At 38.4% G+C, this 23910-nt stretch overlaps 1 protein-coding gene across 3 annotated transcripts in view; it reads left to right on the top strand.

The window, feature by feature from the left end:
* ALKBH8 (alkB homolog 8, tRNA methyltransferase) overlaps positions 1-23910 on the top strand; it is a 51367-nt gene that overhangs the window by 4397 nt on the left and 23060 nt on the right. For 2 of the 3 annotated variants that reach the window (XM_026505853.4, XM_044386696.3), the window contains exons 2-7: positions 1114-1249; positions 5166-5403; positions 7735-7866; positions 8531-8626; positions 10509-10613; positions 11727-11797. In XM_026505853.4, coding sequence (XP_026361638.2) covers positions 1114-1249; positions 5166-5403; positions 7735-7866; positions 8531-8626; positions 10509-10613; positions 11727-11797 — 778 coding nt within the window. Of the gene's footprint in view, positions 1-948; positions 991-1113; positions 1250-5165; positions 5404-7734; positions 7867-8530; positions 8627-10508; positions 10614-11726; positions 11798-23910 lie in introns of all 3 variants that reach the window. The other variant, XM_048217279.2, reaches the window with a different exon arrangement.

The raw sequence follows: 23910 nt of genomic DNA, 5'->3' as shown, positions 1-23910 counted from the left end.
CAATTATATCAAGATATGTTATTCTTTCACTGTTTAGTGTTTGTGTGTTTTCCTCAACTAATTTCTAAACTTGTTGAAAGCACGAACTGTGTATTGTGGTTGTAGGCTGTAGAGTGCCGATAGTATAAATAGGCACGTGTATATCTGCCCATTATCACTCATGTAGCCCTTCAACACATTTTTATTGAGCACCTACTATGTCTAGCATTCCTGATGTCTTGGAGTTTATATCCTGGTGGGGAGATTAAGCTACCAAACGAATCATCACAAATTATGTTAAATTCTGTGACTAAAATAAATAGGCTGCTGTAATAAAGCATGATGTAGGGTGTTGATTTAGATAGTGTGAAGGCCTTTGTGGGAAAGTGCTCAGTAACTACTTGCTGACTAACATATTTTAGTAGAGGGAAAACACAGTTCTATGGGGTTCTTACATCTGTATTTAAAAAATTATGGGTATAAGTATATATAATATGTACAGCTTAAAAAATAAAAAAATATCTAAATCACCATCTAGCTTAAGAAATACCTTTGATGCTTTTGTCTGTTCCTTTTATATCACATTCCTCTCCTCCCATCAGAAATAACTTCTCTTCTGAATTCTGTGTTTATTATTTCTTTGCATTTTGCTATGTGTATTTTTAAACAATAAATTTTTGGGTTTTGAACTTTATGTAAATGGAATCATAGCATATATTCTGTGAAGTTTTTGTATTCTTTCTTTTTCTTCTTCTCTTTTTTTCTTTCCTAACCTTATGTTTGTGTAATTTGTCTGTGGCACATTTTACCTAGGACTTCACAAGTAAGGGGATATATCACGTATGGGTAATGTAGTGCATTTAACAGAGCTAAGGCATTAGAACCTTTTGTAGAACCCTCAGAGATGCTCTTGCTTTTTTGATGTTCCTGCTTTTTTGTTACCTTCTTAAATATCCCTTTGTTCTCCAGGCATCTGTTCATTTTCACTTCTCTTCGATGGTGAAAAATAAAGTAAGTGTTTTAAAAAATGATCACATAAAAATATTTATAAGCTATGGAATATATGAATAGCATTGTTAGGACTTCCGTTAGGATTCTTAAAGTTGACATTTTATACCCTTTTTTTCCCCCCAGTATTGGCATGGACAGCAACCATCAAAGTAATTACAAACTCAATAAAACCGAGAAGAAGTTTTTAAGGAAACAGATTAAAGCCAGGCATACTTTGCTGAGACACGAAGGCATTGAGACAGTATCCTATGCCACTCAGGTAACCTAGAACTATTACTGTTTGAGTGTAGTTGTGTCGCCATGTTAACGTGTTGTAATCATATTTGTTAATAATTCCTCGGAGAAGAAGGCCGTGATCGTTCAGTCTTGTGTTATGTCTCTATTCAGTATACAAATGATGGGACCTGCTAACTTTCTGTTTTGGGGACATAGTTTGAATTTCCATTGACTGTGTTGATTGAACTGGAGGGAGTGGTAGGTATATGTTAATAGCAGAAATACTGTATAACTGTAGAATTTACAAAGCATACTTCCAGTCATTATTATATTTAATTGCTTAGGAATTCTTACGTGATGGGTTAGAGAAATAAGGCTCTGACAGGTGTTATGTCCTTTGATAAGGTGGTTGAGCAGAAAACTAAACCTCAGTCTTTTTTTTTTTTTTTTTTTTTTTTAAGAGTTTATTTATTTATTTGACAGAGATAGAGACAGCCAGTGAGAGAGGGAACACAAGCAGGGGGAGTGGGAGAGGAAGAAGCAGGCCCATAGTGGAGGAGCCTGATGTGGGGCTCGATCCCAGAACACCGGGATCACGCCCTGAGCCGAAGGCAGACGCTTTAACCGCTGTGCCACCCAGGCGCCCCTAAACCTCAGTCTTTTGTATACTAATGTAGTCTTTCCCCTCTATTCCTAACTTCATTTTTGTTATAAAGTATTTTGATTATGTGCTATAAAACATTTTAAATTTATTAGACCTTATTTACAAAGCCTTTTCATTTTCTAATGGCAATAATTCAAATATATGTATTATATTATAGTATATTATCAATTATATATATGAGGGACTGTGAGACTTCTTGGACTGTGAGTTAAGAAGAACTTAGTTTAAATTTTAGCTTTTCCACTTATTTGGACATGAGCAGTCCATTTGATCTCCGCTTTCTTCTTTTGTAAAAACATAGTATCCCATGTGTTTTCATTCCATTAGATTATTAGATTCTAGAGCAAGTATGTGACAGTACTTATTAATCATTAAAATTCCATGTGAATATAAGGTATTTTTTCTGGTTCTAAGGAGTAGGAAGGAAGATCAGCCATCATCTAACCAAGGGCCGAACACATGCCCTTGAGAAGGTGAAGCTGGGATTAAAACTTGGGTTTCAGACCAATACTCTTCCCTTATATCATGTTATGCTGTCTTCTGTGCTGTGTGATAGTTTTAGAAATGAGTAATCTGTTACGGGAGATTTATTTATTTATGTATTTAAAGATTTGTTTATTTTAGGTGGGGGCAGAGAGAGAGGGAGAAAGAGAATCTTAAGAAAACTCCATGCTCAGCACGGAGCCTAATGTGGGGCTTGATCTCATGACCCTGAGATCATAACCTGAGCTGAAATCAAGAGTTGGACGCTCAGCCAACTGAGCCACCCAGGTGCTCCTGTTGAGGGAGATTTAAATTTAGCAGGCAACAGGCCCATACTTAGATTAAACACAGTATTAATGACTTCAGAGAATTAAACCAAATTCCTATAAAGAAGATAGAATACACAATGGATTAGAAGTAATATGGCTGCACACACTATACTATTTCTGCCAAGAGCCACCGAGGCTGTGAGGCATTCAGAAGATAAACTGACGTAGTCTCTGTTCCTCTCTTCCCAAGTGTAACTTGCTTTCTTTTCCTTCTAGGTGAAGATAAGTGTAAGGAAAGAAATGGGTTAAGTTTTTTTTTTTCTGCCTCTGAAGCTGTTTCTAGTGGATCTGTTTTTTTTTAGATTTCTAGAAGCTTTAATCTCACCTTCTTGGCTTCCAAATTGTCTTCTTATTTGGGCTTGATTATTTTTTTCTCCACAATATTTTTAAAAGAAAAGAATAAAATTCTAGAAGGACCTCTAATTGCATATTATCTACCCAGGAGACAATAAATATTCTGTTCATGATGTATTATATGTATACGTGCCTTTGTGCAAATTTATAGCCATTGTGAGATTTTTCTAGAGCAGTGGTCCTCAAATTGCCAAGACTGAAGATAACTTTAAAAAAAATTCTGAATTCTGTACTTAATGTTATTGGGAAAATTGCTTGCCTGAACAATTATAAATAAGACATTGTGTGACTCACATGCAATTGAAAATAAATTCCTCCCTTTCCTCCCCTCTGCACTTGCGTTTGTGTGGTTTGCCTTTAGAATTGCCCACAGATCACTTAGCATCCTTGAGGACCACTAGTATTCCTCAAGTGGTACTTCACCATGCTCCTCAATTTCTAGATGGGGCAATGAATCCTTGACAAATAACACCTTTGCAATTCCTTAGATTTGGGAATATAGAAATATTTTTGTAACTATGGCTGCATATAACAAATTATTTTAGTACTTTATAAACCCTGTTGAATGAGGTCCAAGGCAAGCCATCTTAGACTAAATTTTATACCATGTTTTGTATCATTGTATTAGCGTATTTGTTCATCATGTGTATGTGTGTATTTGCAAACATATGAAGCATTGAGTCTTCTGTGACAGCACAGAGCTTTACTTTTCTCATCCAGTTTTATAAAGATCTATTACATTCTTTTAAGTCAAGTTTTTAGATATTCCCATTTGGTGATATATGAAACTAATACATTATATTCTGAACTCCAGCTTGGAATATAAATCAGGGTTCAGCAAAGTACTGTCCCCAGGTCAAATCTGGCTTGTAAGCTAAGAATGAGTTTTACCTTTTCAAAGGGTTGTTGAAAATGAAAATAAAGAGTATGTGACAGAGACTTGCCAGAGAAGCCTAAAATATTTACTGTCTGGCCCTTTTCAGAAGAAATTTGTCAATACCTAGTATAAATGATAAAACTGATAAGAGTAAGCCATCAGTGGTTTATTTCTCTTATGCTACAAAGTTTTTAGAAGTCGTAGATTATAAATTAAAAATGTTAACGCTGTGTAGAATGTTTTATAAGAGGTCCTAGTCTGTAACCATCAGAATAAAAATAGGAACCCCCCCCCCCCCCACCGCAAACAAATCCCTTGAATAAAGTTTAGTGCAGGACTGCAAATAACAGGAAATAAGCATAAAACTTAATAAGGAAAAAGTTTTATTTGCAAAATGACCAAATTACTCAGACACAAGAAAAATTTCCTGTTTTATGTTCAGTAGAAACTGTAGTAAACATTGTGTCATGGTTATATCAAGTCTGGATTCTGGAAACTGACAGAAATAGGTTTGAGACCCAGCTCCCTCTAATCACTACCTTAACTTAATTGTTTTGCTATTCAATTTCTAACTGAAGTGGGGCTACTGTTACCCATTTTGTAGGCTTGTTGTGAAGGTTATGTTAATGAGGATTAAGTAGGTAAAAGTATATAGTATAGTCTGGCAGAAAGTATTTTGTAATTCCTATTCCTTGTCTCCCTCCTGTTTCTCTTTCATTGTGTTAAACTTATATGCAGTAATGTGACCTTTTAATTTGTATGCGTGGCCATTAAGAAAGGAATATTTTACTGCAAAGGCTATTTAAAGCAGGTTTTTTTTTTTTTTTTTTAAGATTTTATTTATTTATCTGTCACAGAGAGAGTGTACAAGCAGAGGGAGAGGCAGGCTCCCTGCCTAGCAAGGAGCCTGAGGAACTTAGTTCCAGGACCCTGGGATCATGACATGAGCCAAAGGCAGATACTAACCGACTGAGCCACCCAGGCGTCCCTGCAAAGGCTATTTAAAAATCAGTATTATTTATATCATAGGTATACTTTTTAATTCACAATATTTAATAAACTGGTTTATATACTGTGTATGAAATTAGAAAACCAAATAACCACCATAAGGAAACCTTTTTCCTGTCTTATTTACACCTTTGTGGAAATCTTATTTAAAAAGAATCTTATTTTATCTTATTTTAAAATCTTATTTGAAAATAAATGGATTGATACTAATTGCTCATTTTTTTTCTTTTTTTGTTTTTTAAAGAGCCTGGTTGTCGCCAATGGTGGATTGGGTAACAGTGTGAGTAGGAGCCAGCTGCTCCCAGCGCTAGAGAAGTGTGGGCTGGTGGATGCTCTCCTAATGCCACCTAATAAGCCCTACTCGTTTGTGAGATACAGGACTGCCGACGAAGCCAAGAAAGCCTACATCACCCTCAACGGGAAGGAAATAGTGGATGATTTAGGACAAAAGATCATTCTGTACTTGAATTTTGTGGAAAAAGGTATTAGTATACAGGCGTCTTTTAAAAAATAGTCGTTGGTTTTGTGTGACTTTTCTTTTCATACCTAAGTTAGGAGGTTGAGTTATTGTGAAACCAAATAGGACCTCAGGTAAGCAGACCCTTTCTGTCTAACAAACACTCTTTACGCACCTAGTTTGTGCCAGGCATGGGGCCAGTACTTGAAGGGACGTGGATTAGACATAGCCTGCCTTTAAGGAGCTGGGCCTTCCACCCTCACAGTATATTTATCACCCCTGTTATTTATTTTGGAACCCTGCTACCTAATTGTGTTTTTCAAAATTTAATGCTGGGGGAAGCTTTCAGTTCATCGCTTAAGAATCAGTTGTGATCTGATGATTGTGTGCCAAGCTTGCCATTTATGGGGGAAACCTTTAGCCACCAGAGATCCCTAAAGCTTTATAGTGGCCGTGTCCAGCAGAACCTTCTGTGATGACGGCAATGTTTGTACGTTCATAGCTGGACTGTCCGATGTGATTGTGTGATTGAGGAACTGTTTTTTTTTTTTTTTTAAAGATTTTATTTATTTATTCGACAGAGATAGAGACAGCCAGCGAGAGAGGGAACACAAGCAGGGGGAGTGGGAGAGGAAGAAGCAGGCTCATAGTGGAGGAGCCTGATGTGGGGCTCAATCCCGTCACGCCGGGATCACGCCCTGAGCCGAAGGCAGACGCTTAACCGCTGTGCCACCCAGGTGCCCCAAGGAGGAACTGGCTTTTTAATTTTATTTAAGGAAACTAATTTAAATAAAAGCTTTATAGACCGATATACAGAACTGCTACAGAGATTAGTACATCTTTTCAGCACTGTCCCATGGAAGTAAGATGCACTGGGGTGAACTTTGATGTGGACATCTGGTCTCCCATTATATTCATTTGCCACCTATTTAGGCAACATAATGTTTGTTCAGATATCCCGGGGATGGGTAGGTGAGTCTAATCTGACCGAATTTATGTTTTTGTAAAATAAGACTCAGAGGAAAGTTTTAAAGACTTTTTAAAGATATATTTTAGGAATTATAATCCGCAGTATCTATATGTATTTAATTTAAAATCTGACATAAGCTTTAGATTTTAAAAAAACTGTGTTATTTTTATATCCTATGCGTTTATGAGCAGTTTTTGAAAACTGAATGATTTGGGAGTAAGTTTTGATCAGGAAGTACTTGGGTTTTCCCCTAATTAGTATGTTGAACACTCTGTAAGAAATTGTACAAAGTGAGTCCTGGAGTGTTCTTTATTTGAAATCCCACATTAGATCCAGATGTATTTACAAGGCTGTTGTTAGGAAATAAATCTGAGTAGAAGCAAATAGAGAACAAAACTGTGTCACGAATGTTTTGATACTGGTTTTGGTAACTACTACCAAAGAGCCACTGAGAAATAAATACAAGGGGTGTTTTTAATTCTTTTTTTTTTAAACTGTTTTTAGAAAACTAAGTATGAATTACTTGTATTATAAATTGCCTGTCTTTAAGGAATTTTCCCCAAAGCTTTCCTTACATAATTTGAGTAAGTAATATAATGCCTGACATGTAGTAAACACTTGGTAAATATTTATCAGGTGCTTCACTGTTTGTATTTCTGAAATAGTAATAAAATCTAGTAGACATTTATATTATTGTTCTGTGAATTTTTATGTTAAATGATTCAAGGATGAAAACTCTTCAGCAGAAAAGCTTTAGAAATCACATCTGTAGCATGAACGATGAGATCCCTAAGAGTAAATGTGACTTGCATTATTCCCTTTAATCATAAATTCTTTCTTCTTTTTCTTTCACAGCTACACCTGTCTTGAACTTTGAAGGGCATAGGGACTTAAATTATTTTAATATATACCAAATAATTCTTCAAACGATGATATTTTCAGTTTTTGGAATACTTTTTTTGTTGTTTTACTTTTTTCTGTTACTGGACCATAGCTAGCTAGTATCAAGAACCTAAGGGCAAAAATGAGCATTTAAGTTTTTATATTCAATATTTAGAGACAGTCTGGATTTTTAATAAAGTGGCAAACTGTAGACATTATGACAAGCCTTCTTTCTTAGTGAGATTTAAAAAGTAGCTCAATCAAATAATATTTAAGGAAATACTGTTTTATTTGCTGTTAGTAACTGTGGTGGATACAGTGTACCATAATTTGTATCTTGGTTTTCGTTTTTGTATTTTCCTGTGTCATGTGCCTTTAGCATTCTTATTTCCGAATATGAGGATTGGGAATTTTATGAACTGATAAATGGCCTCTGGACAGAATTATTTGTATTTAGGAAAATTTAAGTTTTGTATGTGACTGTTTTGTTTTGGTTTCCCACAGCACAATGGAAAGAGTTGGGGCTTCAGGCCTTACCTCCAGGCCTCATGGTAGTAGAAGAAATTATTTCTTCTGAGGATGAGAAAATGCTTTTGGAAAGCGTTAACTGGACAGAGGATATGGACAATCAAAATGGTAAGTAAAACTTCTAAAATATGATACTTAAATATCTCTGCAAAACGCCATGCTCGTGCTTCTCCTTTCCTTCTCCTCCTTTGCTTTATTAAAATTTCTAATGTTTCCTCAAAATTACTGAAAGTAGCCTAGATCTAATATTAGGCAAGTCATGCCTACAATTTGTAGGGGCATCAATAATAAATGACATTTATATAGCTATCAATTTTAAGCTCCAAACTAATTAATATTTATTAGCTAACATTTGTAGAGCTAACACTGGTAAGCCCTTTCACATAATCTTTGATCCCGTCCCCCACGAGGCACATTTCCGGTGTGGGATCAGCACCTCAGCACCTGCTGCTGCAATGCAGTGAGAGCCTGCTGGAGATATTTGCAAATTAGAGTTCTTCTGACTTTTTCAAGGTCTTAAGTGGCCTTGTGAGTGGCAGCATCCATGTTTGAGGTTCATGGGGTGAAACTCTGCAACGGTTTGTTACCATTTTAGACTGAAAAGGACAGCAGAGATGAGGTAGAATGTTTACTTTTATTAAAGACAATAGTTAGCAGTTAACAAAAATTGCCATTACTAAAGGAATCCTGACTCACAAGTTTGACTTTGAAATAAACTAAGGAATGCAGACATTTTTTCTCTCAAATAGTTTACTTTCTTTTCTTCATTTAGCTCAAAAATCCTTAAAGCACAGGAGAGTAAAGCATTTTGGTTATGAATTCCACTATGAGAACAACAATGTAGATAAAGACAAGCCATTACCTGGGGGTAAGTAATTGCTAATACATGACAAATGTGGCTCAGAAAAGAGAGATTTAATATATTGGAAGTATGTCATAGTATGTTTCATTTGTCATTTCTAGGTAAGCTTGTTGAAATAGCTGATTAAAACATTTAAATTATAGGGGCACCTGGGTGGCACAGAGGTTAAGCGTCTGCCTTCGGCTCAGGGCGTGATCCCGGTGTTCTGGGATCGAGCCCCACATCAGGCTCCTCCGCTAGGAGCCTGCTTCTTCCTCTCCCGCTCCCCCTGCTTGTGTTCCCTCTCTCGCTGGCTGTCTCTATCTCTGTCAAATAAATAAATAAAATATTTAAAAAAAAAATTACATACGTAGTGCAGTTTTGTTGTAAAAATTGGATACATATAGCTGAGGCTAAAGTTCCGCTTGAACACCATCCTTCCTCCCGTACTTCTTCTCAGAAGTAGTACTGTTACCAGGTGAGGACACGTTATTCCCGTGCTGTAACAAATGACTTTACATCCCAGTAGAGATACTGTAAAAGTATGCTGTTATTAACATGTAGTATTATATTGTGTGTTCTATGTTCACATCTTACATGTATACCTCCAACTGGTTCTCCCTTTATTAACTGTCTTGGAGATCTTATGTGGTTTTTCATTGTATTCAGCGTTCAGTAGTGGCTTCTTCAGTTGGTTCCTTGTTGGTAGACATTTAGGTGATTTCTAGTTTTTAGCTTTTAGGAGTGCTGCAGTGCGTGTCCTTGTGTATCTCTCTTATGAGGTAAGCAAGAATTTCTCAGGGGAGACGCTAAGTAGCAGAATTGTTATGTCAGTTATGTTCATTTAAAAATGTTAATAGATACTGAAAAACTGCCCCCTAACCCAGCGGTATTGACGTATTCTTGCTGAGCGTGCACCTCCTTCCCCTACCCACACCAACATAGGATATTATAAAACTTTTAACTTTATATATAATTTCCTGATTACTGGTGAGGGTGGCCATTTATATTTACCTTTCTGTGAATTCGTCTTTCATATCTTTTGCCAGTTTTTGCTAATGGGTTGACTGATCAATAAGATTTTATTGTATGATCTGCATATTAAACTTTTGGTAGGATTGTGTTGGAGTTATATTTATTTGTATGACTTTAATCTTATTTAAGGCTTATTTTCCCTCATAAAATAACATTTCTGGCTCCAGTGAAAGTAAATTAGTTCTACTTTGAAAACTGTGTTTTGTTTTCATTTTTGAAATATTTTAATTTTTTAAGTAATCTCTGCACCTAACATGGGGCTCAGTGGGGCTCAGACTCACATCCTGAGATCAAGAGTCGCATGTTCCTCCTACCAAGCCAGCCAGGCACCCTGAAAACTGTGTTTTTTAAAAGAAAATAATTTAGGGTCACCTGGCTGGCTCAGTTGGAAGAATGAGCGACTCTTCATCTTGGGGTTGTGAGTTTGAGCTCCACATTGGGTGTGGAGATTGCTTAAATAAAGAGAAAACTTAAAAAAAAAAATAAAAGGAAATGATTTAGAATAAGTAAATTAAATTGAAATTTAATTTTAAAAAGTGGAATAATTTAAAATAAAAAGAAAGAGTGGTCAGGCTAATTTCCAGTATATAATAGTAAATTTTATAATTTCATTGCTGTTTTACAAAATGCCAGATTTGTGAGCAAAATTTTTCTTTTGGATATTTTGTTTGATTAAAATCAGTAAAATAAGTTTAAAAGATTCTGAAGGTTTTGTTCTTATTTTGTTTTTGTCTTATGGGTTTATTGTTGTATTTAGATCTTGACTGCTAAATTAAAAGCTGTGTGATTTTTCTCACAGTGGCTTTTTTTATTCTTGAGTAAAACATGCAAAGTAAATATTTTAATGTTTTATCTTTATGATTACTGACATCAGGTCTTCCTGACATTTGGGATAGCATTCTGGAGAAATGGTTGAAAGAAGGTTTCATTAAACACAAACCCGATCAGTTGACCGTAAACCAGTATGAACCTGGGCATGGTGAGTCTTTTCTTATTTCCACATTGCAATCATATATTTCATAACTAAGTAGATTCTTTAACTCGCTAAAATCAAAGATACGATATTTTAGCTTTAACTAGCTCTTCACAGTAATTTGCTTATGTGTGTTACCTGTGTTGACTGTTTAATCCCATGGAAATCTACATGTTAATCCCTTGAGGAACTTGGGTCTCAGTATAGATAAGCAGAGTGGCGGGGCTGCTGTTTGTGGTTTTTTGTTTGCTTCTCAGCGTTTCATGTAGACAGAGGGGATTGTTTCAGACATAGGCGGCACGCAGTGGAAGAACCATGTAATTTACAGATACCCTGGAAGAACGCTACTCGGTTGGATGGCCTTGCTCTTCCTTCTCCTCTGAGAATGCGAAGACAATTCTAGGATGATATTAGTAAAAATCTTCAGGCTCCTGAGTTTTGCACTTAATATTAGCAGCATCTTCATGTAATATTTCTAGTACTGAAATGATCTTAAGGATTTTATTAATGGCAGACATCGTGGGGTTTTGGGTTTTTTCCTGCTTTTATCATAATGTATTATAATTACGTATTTACCTGTCAGTCTTTCTGTTGGTCTGTATGCTCCCTGAGTACAGGGTTGTGTTTTACTTGCTTTATATACTCTTACCACCTAGCAAATTCCTTTTTCTTGGGAGACGCTCAGTTAACATAGATGAGAAACTGATGGAGGAAGCCATATCTGAGTTATTGATATGCTTAGTCTTCACACCGGGCTCTTGCTTTTGTTCCGCATGTATTTGGGAATCTGCGTTTTAAGGGAAAACATGACTGTGGTATTTACCTGTCACATGTTCTCTTGGGCTGGGATTGGGTAAATGCCCCAGGTGAGCAGTGACTCTCACTGCTTGGTTTCAAAGTGGAGTACCAGTGGCTCTTCAGAGTGAGGTGAAGGTGTTTTTAATTCAGATTTAGTTTGATTTTATGTAGCCACATTCACCCTCAGTGTTTCCTTTTACCTAAAATTACAGTATCTTCCTGATTATCAGACCCCAGTATAGTGTGAGGCTTTATTTAGAGTCATCTTAAATCTACTGAAAGGAAAAATGAAGTGACATACGATTTTGTTTTCTATCCCAGGAATTCCTGCTCATATTGACACACATTCTGCTTTTGAGGATGAGATTGTTTCTCTCAGTTTGGGGTCAGAGGTAAATGTTCAAACATTTTCATTAGCCATCAACTGTCTTACCTTACGTGATGCTGTTTTCATGGGATTTCCCACATTTCTTAAGTAAAGTGAGTTAAGATTTAAACATGAGAAGTAAAGGTGCTATTAGTACTTTCATTTCTTATAGAATGTAAGATTATCAAAGCCTCTTCTTTCAGGTGTCTGAAGTTTTATCCATCAGCTGATCAGATGGTAGGAAAACCCCTGTTTTTTACACATTTTTTTAAGCATTTCACGTGTGGCTGTTGAAGCCAAGTCAGACTACCCTCCTGAGTGGTGCAGCATTGCCATCTAGTGGCCAAAGATGGTGGCTGCAGGCCACAGAAAAAGGAACACAAAACTAAAATGTGTATGTCCAGAATTTTGATACTTTTTCCACATATTTCACCTGATTCAATCCCTTCAGAAACTCTGAGCAGTACAGGGTAATATCCTCATTTTTACAGATGAAGAACACGAGGTTCATGTTATTCGTTGACTTGTTGGTATAGCTGCACTTGACTTGAACTGCTCAGGAAGATAGAAAAAGCATGATTTAAAGTGAGGGGTGCAAACTGCAGGTAGAATTTTAGTTAGAAATCAGAATTTTAAGTCCAGAAGAACCTTTAAAAATATCAGGTCATCTAATCTAACTAGAGGTTGCTTCAAAATCTGATCTTGTTCCTGGAGGCGAATACAGTTTACTAGGTGGTTTTGTTTTGCATTCGTGTAGTTCCCATCACTAGGTTTTTAGTGCTGTGGCTTTTTAACTGCTGCTGAACTCGTGTGATCGTGTTGATGCTGTGATGAGAGAGTTAGTCCTGTGCGATGAGATGGAGCCATCGTATCACCCACATGTGTGGATGTTTATTAAATGCTTTATAAAATAATAAGGATGGGTAGGGAAAATGAAAGAGCTCTTCTCTGTGTGGCTTATTTTTATTTTACCTCTTATCCTGGCTTGTGGCTTTAGGAGATCAGTAAAGAACATCTTTGTCTTTTCCTCTCAACTGTGTAACCAATTGAGAAAGGAGACCTAACTGGAGATCAGCGTGTCCACTTTACTACTGAGAAAACACAGGAGAGTGTGGCTTTAGATCTGTGCCACATGGATGTGTTAAAGTGACATGCTGTCGTTGTCACTGGTGCAGCCAGACAGTGGGAGACCTTCCTCGTAAAGGCAGGGGATTCCTCTCTAACGTAGGACGTAAAGGAGCATGTATTAGGTTCTGCAAACCAGCTAGATCTGAAAAAGAGAGAGGGTAGAGCTCAGCCGAGCAAGCGTGGCCCCAGGCTAGCCACTGGCTCCAGCCATGCCTTCTCTCCTGGAGAGTTAAATGTGAAGGGCACCTGGGTGGCTCGGTAGGTTCAGGGACCAACTCCTGATTTCGGCTCAGGTCATGATCTCAGTCAGGGTTGTGAGATCGAGTCCCCGGGTTGGGTTCCACACTTAGCAGCAAGTCTGCTGGAGACTCTCTCCCTCTTCTTTTCCCTCAGTTCCTCTCCCTGGTTGCCCACACGCGTGCTCTCTCTCTCTCTCTCTCTCTCTCAAAAAAACCAAAAACAAACAAACAAAAGAAGTAAAGGAGGGAGAAAAGCCAGGTGTGTTGTTCCTATACTTTCACTCCTGTGGAAATTTCTGCCCCACCTAGGGAAATACGAGGAGTGGGAACTAAATGCTCTCTCCACAATTGAAGGTCGTACAGAAGGGAAAATGTTCCTTTACCTGCGCAGATAATCTGCTGCAGTTGTCACCTCCACTTAATGTCTCTGAAGGCACATCATTTTTAGCTGCCAATTTGAATGATGGGGTTCTTGGTTAAATCTGCCCTCATAATAGCGGGAAAGCACGGGTGTTACAATTTAGGACAAGAACAATAGGTTTTCTTGTAAAAGATGGTCTTTGACAGTAGCCAATCTTTGTAATTTTGGAAAAAATATTTTCTAAACATGTAAGTGTATCATGCAGTTTAAAAAGTTGACTCTATTTGGAGCCCTTTGTGTCGTATATAAAAGGGATTAATATTAGCTCTTGCCTGGCTGAAGGATTGTGAGTTAACGTATGTGAACTGTTTTCTAACTCAGAGCAGTTCATACGTGTAGAGACTTACTAAGGTAAGCTGCTTCTTTGGTCCCTTCCTGGAGGGAAGATGAGATTTTCGGTGGTCCCCAGGAAGGTGGCTTCACCTTTTCTTCTTGCATTTACCCACCGTTGCGCCTGTTCTGTTTGCTTTTGACACTGTGTAATTGCTTGCTCTCTCTCCTGGCTCTTTGCCCCAGACCTAGAACCTGGCTCCCAGACTTCTGTCCCTTTTTCTGTATTTCCTCATCCTTGACATCCTTAATTGTTGTAAGAAATTTACTATAGTATCTACTCCAGTTTCCATTCCATTGTAGTAATTTGTCAGTGGCACCATTGTTTTTAGTGTTTGTTTGTTTCTCCTTAGTTTAAATCCTTGAGATTATATTTAACTTCTTACTTGCTTCCTCTTCCTAGAAAATTTGAGAACTCCTATTTTTTTTTTTTTGAGTAGAATTGACATACAGTATTATCCTGATTTCAGGTGAAACATAGTGATTTGAAATTTATATACATTACAAAATGATCACCATAACAAGTCTGTTACCTTCTGTCACCCTACAAAGTTAGTATACATTACATCAAAATTCACAGAAAGACCGACCAAAGGGTTACCACAATGGGCACAGATAGCTGCCGGTATTAAACACAGAGATATATGGAGAAGTACCAATTTTATAAGAAGTTGTTTATCAGTTAATATTTTTTATTATGATGATTTTTGCAGCTGAGTGGGCTGGGCAATTGGGTATTTGGTTAATGAAGACTGTGTCTGTTGAATGCCTGCTAGAGGTCCCCGTCTTTCATTATATTACCTGTTCTCTCTCCAGGCTCATGCTTTTAGCAAATATTGAGTCCAGGTTGATCTTCTGAAATATAAGGTATTGGGTAAAAACTTTTTGTGGGATTTCTCGAGCGACCCAGTTTCTCCGTTGCCAGCTGAGTAGTTTTGTAGATTCTGTGTTTTTTTGCAAACTGCATAGTTTGCCCCAGAGATGTTCTGATGCTGGAGTGATTCTCATCGCTTCCTGTATATCCGGAATGACTCATAGGGTACGTCTCTGTTAGGAGTGTGTTGCTTCAACAGACAAATGTTTCCTTATTTTCTGATCCTCAGCACAAATTGGGGGAAGAAAACAAAGATACTTTATGGGGTTTGAAACAACTAATACAGCCTGGACCCTCAGCATCCTGACCTCATCTTTAACCTCAACTTCAGCCCTCAAAATGTATATATGTCGGCAACATTTATAGCCTCAGAAGCCAAGCGATTTCTTCTTCCTTATTTTTATCTTGGTTCCACGCCCCAGACTTTATTCTTCTGTGAGTCCTTGGAATATTTACATTTTGTTAAGTTCTGTCAAATAGATTGTGTCTGCTGTGTAGCTCCTTTCTCCCTTCTCTATCCTTAGAACTTACTTGTGGTATTTCCCATCGTCTCTGTAGTGCCCTCAGCATTGAAAGGATGACGATCTGCCATCCAAGTGGGTTTATATTGTTCCCCCATTTCTGGGTGTGCGTGCAGGGGCGCTTTGTACCCATAGCTGTGGTATGGCTGTGTGTATTGGTGGGGGTGCATTGGGCCACGTCTTCATTTGCCTTTTTATCCATTGTGTCCCTAACATTCAGAACTAATGTGGACAAGTGGATGGATCTGCTGGTTTATGGGCCAGAAGTAAATGCTTTACCTTACTTGGTCGTGTTGGTTTTTATACATTGAGTTCTATTTTCACTTAAGCATTTCCCCTACTAACTTATGTTCTGAAGATTCCAATTTTTGTGTAATTTTCTTATCTTTCAAGATCTCTTGGAAGCCAAAATTCCCTTTTGTGTAAATGGGGCAAATGAGAGTCTGTTGACAATTCTTACAGTGTCCTCCTTCTGTCCTTCATATGTCGCAGTATCCATGCTGCCATTACAGTAAGGATAATGGCAAAGAGATATGCCCGTTCCGGCCTGTCATCTGCTAAAAAAAAATCTTTCACAGCTTGACACCATGAAATAGAACGTTTTGTTGTATTTGGAGCCTTCCAAATACCAATTCTTTTATCTTTTCGGGTAGAATTTGTGCATTTACTTTGTAGCAAGACAGCAGCATTATGTCACTCCAGGTATGTGGAACTAGAATCAAATTCATCGAGTGCAGAGAGCTACAATAGAGGCCCGTTTAGGAGACACAGTAGGAACCAGTGCTTGGCTGTTTAACTGAGAAGTCACTAAAATTTGGGGATAATAATGCATGAATATTACAAACACTTTGTTTTAACCTACATATAAATTCACTTACCAGTATTTTGATATAGGGCCCTTCTTTCTGGGAGGGTCCACAGTCTGCCTTGTCTTTCCAGTTTTCATTTTTTTAAGGTGAAGCAAAAGCTTAAAGAACCTGTGACACCTGAGTGTAGGGTTTTATGTTTTGATGTTTGTGTTTCCAAGATTTTATTATTGAGTTATCACATTTGTTACAACAATTCATTATTTTGTTCCCTTGTACTAAGTCAGCAGCATTCAACCTAACGTATAGAGAAAAAAATCCTGGGGCGCCTGGGTGGCTCAGTTGTTAAGTGTCTGCCTTCGGCTCAGGTCATGATCCCAGCGTTCTGGGACCGAGCCCTGCATCGGGCTCCCTGCTCAGCGGGAAGCCTGCTTCTCCCTCTCCCACTCCCCCTGCTTGTGTTCCCTGTCTCGCTTCCTCTCTTTCTGTCAAATAAATAAATAAAATCTTAAAAAAAAATCCTATCTTTCCTTTGTCAATTTCATCAGTTTACGTAATATATCATTAAATTAAGTAACAGCAAAACAAGTGTGGATGGCACAGAGTGCTTGACTTGTTAAGCTTGTAGCTCAGGTGGTGAGAGTGGAAATGCATGAACGTGTTAGAGAGTTGCCTGTGATCAGCACACATTTGGGGCATGAGTATGCCTTCCAGAAGTAATGGAGCATATAGGTTGGTTAAATAGATGTCTCTTAAAAGAGCTTTTATTTCTGTGACCTGCATTTTCCCAAGCAGTGTGGGAGATACAAAATTATTTCCAGCCTTGATTCCCCCCTCCCCACCTCTGATTTTGGACCTGAGTATCCAACTTCCTAAAAGACATTTTTTAAGTCTGAGCTCATCTTTGTTTTCAGCCATTTACCACCCACTGCTCTTCTCCCGTACAAAACAAAACAAGCTTCTGGTCTTCCTGAGTTTCCTGTTCTGTTTGTCCACCAGTGGATCAATTTAGAACCTGGAAAATATTCTTTTTTTTTTTTTTTTTTAAGATTTTATTTATTTGTCAGAGAGAGAGAGAGACAGAGAGAGCATGAGCTGGGAAGAGGGACAGAGGGAGAGGCAGGAGTAGATGCCCCACTGAGCAGGGAGCCCAATGCGGGGCTCCATCCCAGGACCCTGAGATCATGACCTGAGCCGAAGGTAGACGCTTCACCGATTGAACCACCCAGGCATCCCAAGAACCTGGGAAATAGTCTTGGCATACATTTTTATGATTGTGAATTCAAGTACTGTTTTAACTACATCCCACAACATTTTCTTTGAAAAACCGCTCCTAGTGGCATAGCTGTCATTCAGTAAGCTGCATGTATTAAAATAGACACTCGCGAAAGCTTTAAGACTTTCAATATGACAAATGTGTCCATCTTTCCCAGAAATTTGCTTATCACCTCCTGTTCCTCAACACCTTAGATCACAGATATTCTCTGGAGTCTGTTATACGGGCATCTTACAGGGTACACCCTGCTGTGTGGCTTCTTTCACTCAACATACTTACTTGAGATGCATTCAGAGTCTAAGCTTATTTGGTATCTTTTTTGCTGAATAGTATGATAACTTCAGAACTTTTTAACTCCAGTACTCCCTGATAATTTATATCCTTTTATTATTGTGTATTTGAATTATCTTACTTTTTTAAAGATACTTCTGTGGCAGTTACAGTCAGTGTTGTTTTCTTTGTTCTTCATTCTTTAATGTCACACCTTCCATCTGGGGTCATTTTCCTTTTGTGTCATGCAGCACCCTTTACATTTCCTTTACTCCGAGTCTGCTGCTGGCCATTCTGTGTTATTTTTGTCTGCAAGTGTCTTCATTTCACCTTCATCCTTCGGGGGTATTTTCACCAGGGATAGAATTCCAGGCTGGCGGTTATTTTCTCTTTGTGTACGAAAGATGTCATTTACTTTCTTCTGGCTCCCAGTATTGCTTTTGTGACCTTTGAAGGTGACCTTTGTTTCTTTCTCTGGCTTCTTTTAAGATTTTTTTTTCTTTATCTTTTGTTTTCTGTAGTTTCCTTTTGATGTGCCTGATTATTCTGCTTATTTTGATGGGTTTATTTGTTCTCGGGATTTGTGGGATTTCTTGAACCTGTGGATTTTTTTTTTCCATTGGTTTTGGAAAACTCAGCCATTATCCCTGTAGATTTTGTCTCTGTTCTATTCTCCACCTGCCTGTTTTCTGTAGACTCTATTTTGCTTAACCTCTCTTCTGTGTTTGGTGTATTTTTTCTCTCCACACTACTCCAGACAGTTTCTTCTGTCACTAATTCTCTTCTCAGCCACAGCTCATTTGCTGTTAAACCCAGTCATCAATGGCCTCATTTCAGTCCTGGTGTTTTTCTGTTTTAGAGTATCTGCTTGGTTTTTCTTCAGACTTATGATGTCTTAAAAAAAATCATCTCCAGTTCTCTGCTGAAATTTTCAAGCTTGGCATTCATATCTATAAACATGGTAAGAAACTTTGGTTCTTAGCCTGTATCTGATATTTGCATATTTGAGGTCCCTGTGGTTTGTTTCCGTTCTCCTTGCTAGACTAGCTTTTTCCAGGGCAGGTACTGTGGTTTATTCTGATTCAGAATGTCTGAGATGAAGGCCGGTTTTCTGTATTTATAGAAAGCTCACAGACAATTACAATATTTAGCTAGGATTTTGAGTTAGAAAATGCTGAAATGCTAAATCTGTGTAGTATGAACTCCAAAGGCAGTAGGATTTCATAGTAATCCTTCCCAAATAAGTAAACATGAAGTACTGTAGGCCCCAGGGGCGGTTGTAGTCACCATTCAGTTAAATACTCCAGCACCGCGCTAGGGACCAAGGAAGTCAGAGTCTCTGTGTGTTGTGTCCAGACCCTCAGGTGTTTGCACTGGGACTGGATTTGGCATTGGACAAGTTGGGAGAGCGGGATTCTAGCTCATCCCTATTGGTAACTCCTAACGAACCATGGAGAAATCACTTCATTTCTGTGCTTTCTGTGATAGTTTGAAGTTGGCATCTAATTCTTGAATTTCAGTTGTTATACAGAATTGAGAAGAATTTAATAGTAATGACAGCAGCCACTGTAGCTCCCCCTCCTCCTGCCAACGCTGGTGTTACTATGATCATCACCACCAGCAATGAGGTGTTTTCGTTTTCTTTTTTCTTTTTCTTTTTTCTTTCTTTCTTTGTGGTTTTTTTGGTGTGTATCTCCTAGTTTGTTTTTTTGTAATTGAGATATAATTGACATATAACGTTGTATTAGTTTCAGGTGTATAACATAATGACTTGTTACATGTCTGTATTGCAAAATGGTCACCACAGTAAGTCTAGTTAACATCTGTCCCCACGCATGATTACAACTCTTTTTTGCCTTATGATGAGATCTTTGAAGGCCTCCAGCAGCTTTCAGATATGCACCACACTGGTAGTTACTGCAGTCATCATGCTGTACCTTGCATCTCCAGAATTTGTTTGTTTTATAACTGGATGGTGGTTCACCCATTTCACCTACCCTGCCCTTCCTGCCTTTGGCAACCACCAGCCTGTAACTAGTGGTTTGGCAACCACTCTCTGTACCTAGGAGTTTGGTGTTTTATTGTTTTTTGTTTTTGTTTTTAGATTCCACATATAAGTGAGATCATATGGCATGTCTGTCTCTGTGTGACTTACTCCACTTAGTATAATGCTCTCCAGGTCCATCCATGTTGCTGCAAATGGCGGGATTTCCTTCTCTTTAATGACTGAAAAATATTCGATTGTATATAAAAACCCAACTTCTTTATCCATTCATCTATCAGTGGACGCTTAGGTCATTTCCACGTCTCGGCTGCTGTAGATGATGCTGCAGTGAACATGGGGATGTAGGTAACCTTTTGAGTCAGCGCTTTCATTTCCTTTGGGTAAATACCCAGAAGTGGAATTGCTGGATCATAGGTAGTTCTATTTTTAGATTTTTTGAGGAAGCTCCATACTGTTTTCCACAGTGGCTGTACCAGTTTGCATTCCCACCAACAGTGCACAAGGGTTCTCTTTTCTCCTTATTTTCAACACTTGTGCCATTCCCTTCCTTCTTCCTTCCTCCCTCCTTTCCTTCCTTCCCCCTTCCCCCCCTCCCTCTCTCTCTTTCTGTTTTTCTTTTGATAGTAGACTTTCTAAGAGATGTGAGGTGGCAACTCATTATGGTACCTATGGAAAGTACTATCCTCGATGAATTTTTCTTTATGATGAGTAATCTAGGGCTAGAGATACACTCATGACTATTATTGTCCTTTTTACTCTAGCTGTGTATATGAATTTTGGTTATCTGTGTATATGAATCTATTGATTTATTTTGCTTAAGGAGGAAAGCTCAGAAAATAAATAAATGGAATTTAGGAAGCCTTCTGTCCAAAAATGTAAGGTACATTACCCTGTTCTTTTCACATAAATTGTTTATGATGAATTTATTCATTAATTTATTTATTCAAAAATATTTGTTGAGCATAATCTGCTAGACAGAATCTAACAAGTAAGTAAGGATAAAATCTCAAAAAATGTTTTTTAAAGGTGAAATGTTTCATTACCTTTGGAGCTTTGTCATATGTAAAATAAAACTTAATTTTACTGAAGTGGTTTTTGATTGACTCTCGTTTTTGGAGTCTGATTTTGGATGACGTGGATTTTCACTTCACAGTTCCTACGGAGGAACGTAGCCACAGTGTGATAGATGAAAGCTGATAGTAAGTGGTCTCAGTGCAAACACATAAGCATGATTATAATATAATCATGCTTATAATCATGTATTTTTTTAAAGATTAAATTTGTGTGAGAGAGAGACAGAGGAAGCAGAAGCAGGGGGAGGGGCAGAGGGAGAAGCAGACTCCCTGATGAGCTCACATTCCAGGACTCTGAGATCACGACCTGAGCTGAAGTCAGACGCTTAACCAACTGAGCCACCCAGGCGCCCCTATATTGTAGGCATTTAAGCTAAGCATTTATAATATGGGATATTCAGTGGTGGCTAAAGTGTCTCCGTTTTAGCATCTTTTCTTTTTCAGACTTTTCTGTTATGCAAGGTTTCCTTTGCTCTCTTTTGTGCCTTTTGCAGATGTGTTTCGACCATTAAACTAAAAAAATGCGTCCTCTTGTTTTACATTCTACTTGAGCTCAGCCAGATAAAACAGTTCAGAATCATGTGTATTTGGGGGTGGAGATGTAGAGATGGCAGCTTCTATTCATTCTGCAGCTGAGACCTAGTTCTGTAAGGCAGAGTTGTTTTGAGAGGTGGAATTTGCTGACATATGCTCTAAAGTAGATTTGTTTGTGGTGTTTTCTTTTAAAATTTCAGCCTTGTTTTGCTAGTTTGACATGCACAGTACTGCGGACAGGTTCCCAGGTATGTATGCTAAATGCACACGTGGAACCCAGCAGCGAGGGATTTTCACACCAGAAACGTCAGATGATGCTCTGCCCCTCACATCTGCTCTCAGCAGCAGTGAGAGGCCAGTGCGTTTGGCTGCAGTGCTGTTTTGTTCCTGCATGTCCCAGTCGAGGGACCACTTTGCTGTGCTGTAAAGCACCATCTTTATGTTCAAATGCGGGAGTGTTTCCCCCTCCTGATGAGAATACTGAGACCTGACCTTTATAATACTGCTCTTACTCCAGAACGAGGGAGAGGAGTTTGATTTCTTTCAGTGATTTTCAAATGAGGGGCCCTGGTTCTTGTTCTTGCCATTGTTTCTTTCCTTTGAGTTTCACAAGACTTGGTTATCTTGAGATTCTGGTTTTCAAGAAATTTAGCAAATTTCAAGGCTCCTGTTTTTGTTGTTGTTTGGAAACCTGTTTTGCTAGTAGGAGTCAAGGAAGGGAAATAGGTTGGTTTCAGTCTTTGATATTAACTTGCTTTAAGGAATGGAAACTGAGCAGGCTTATGTGGGAGGAGATGGAAAGGTCATTGACATCAGCTGCTGGTCTCGAACGCGTTCCAGACAAACTTCCTATTAGGTCCTCTGCCCTGGAATAATTTGGCATGTCAGCAGGCTTCTCTTCCAGCTACTTTTCAGCTGGGCAAGTAGGCTTCTAGGAGTGTCATTTTTGTAGAGAGACAGAACATTATATTTGTTTCACTAAAATGTTTTCAGTTCCTTGTCTCCCCCACAGTGGACTAACGATCTCATGATACGCTGGGATTCTGTATTTGTGATCCAAGGAGAGGATGTAAACAGACATTTTTGACATACCTGTAGTTCTTTGTCAGTAGTTTGTGGCTTCAGTCTTGTCCACTTGCAATCGTGAGCGTGTCTCCTCTCCTTTCCCGCTTGTCCAAACATGGTAGACATGGCCGCAGGGAAGCGTGTGGAATCACCTGTTTGCTGTTTACAATAAAAAGCAAATTCTTACTACATTTGGGTCCAATGACAATATCAGCGCAATTACAGAAGATTTACTTTTGGCAGCCTGTGGGAAACAGGTGGACTTCTCTCTCTTCTCCCTTCTTGGCTGTGGGATACTTTCTTCAGGCAAACAGAGTGACTTAGGACATTCGTCATTCACTGTGAACCACATGTCCTGCTTCATATCGTGTTGTCTCTTGTGTGTATGCCCTTCAGGGTTTCAGGAGGCTAACCATCTCAGCCCCTTTCTAACCAGTAAGGATCCACATTAAATTTGTGTTCTTCTCCAAAGTGGTCCCAGGTGCAGTGTACTCTCCATTTTCCTGTTTAGCCGATGTGGAGATCAATTTATTTCATGTACTTTTCTGTCACGAATCTTCTCTTCACTTGAGTGATAGAGATGGCTGTGTCTGGGGTTTTCATTCAGTTGTACTTTGGATGCGTAAAGGTTTTATAAGATCAGAAAGTCTAAGATTTTTTGTTTACTTGCTTTGAACTGAACATTATCCTCAGTCATGCCCCACAAGCTTCCTGGGATCTTGATCTTTATTGACTCTGCCATCTCGGAAAATAAGGAAAATAGGTAAAACCAAAAAGAGTAATTGGAAAGAAGGTCCTGTGGAGCGAAGCTGTCACATGGCAGAATGATTCAGGAGTTGCGGGGAACATTATTGATTGTGAATCCTTGGTGAATTTTTTAAAAAGTCTTGTTTTTTTCCTCTCTCCCTCCTTTTTTTTTTTTTTTTTTTTTTTTGGTCTTAAGCATTGTTCAGTTAAGATAAAGATACTTTAAATATGATGATAGTGACAATATTTTATGATGGGCTTTTTAAGAAAAATTTAGTTTTCATAGAAAATGTACATTTAATTTTATAAGTAAAAATTACTTTCTTAAATTAAAAAAACTGTACTTTCACATTAGATAACCTGTGAGGTAATAGAAAACATATATGTTGGTCTCTTTCCCCAGTTCCTGGCACAGAACTCCTGAAACACTTGTAAATTTCCTAAGCGATAGGAGTAGTAGGAGCATTTTTTGTTCTAATGTTTGGTCATTCACCTGGGCTCCTGACACAGAGTTCCTAAATCCCTTGGAATATCCTGGGGGATGACAGTGTTTTTTGTTCTAATGAGATGACTCTTAGTGGGCTCCTGGATGAGGGCTGGTCACCAGAAAGACCAAGCTGGGGTTAGAAGCGTGGAATTTTCAGTCCTGTCTCCTATTCTCCAGATGGAAGTGGGGCTGGAGATGGAGTTAATAATTGATCATGCCTATGTGATGAGGCCTCCATAAAAATCCCAATAGTATGGGGTTCAGAGAGCTTCCAGGTTGATGAACAAACACGTGGCGGTCCTAGGAGGGGGGCACACCCGGAGAGGTCAGGGATGCTCTGTGCGCCTTCTCACATCCCTGCC

Source organism: Ursus arctos, unplaced genomic scaffold (genome assembly GCF_023065955.2).
Source record: "Ursus arctos isolate Adak ecotype North America unplaced genomic scaffold, UrsArc2.0 scaffold_22, whole genome shotgun sequence".
NCBI lineage: Eukaryota > Metazoa > Chordata > Mammalia > Carnivora > Ursidae > Ursus > Ursus arctos.
The sequence above is the reverse complement of the archived record's forward strand: the minus strand, read 5'-3'. Positions and strand labels throughout refer to the sequence as shown.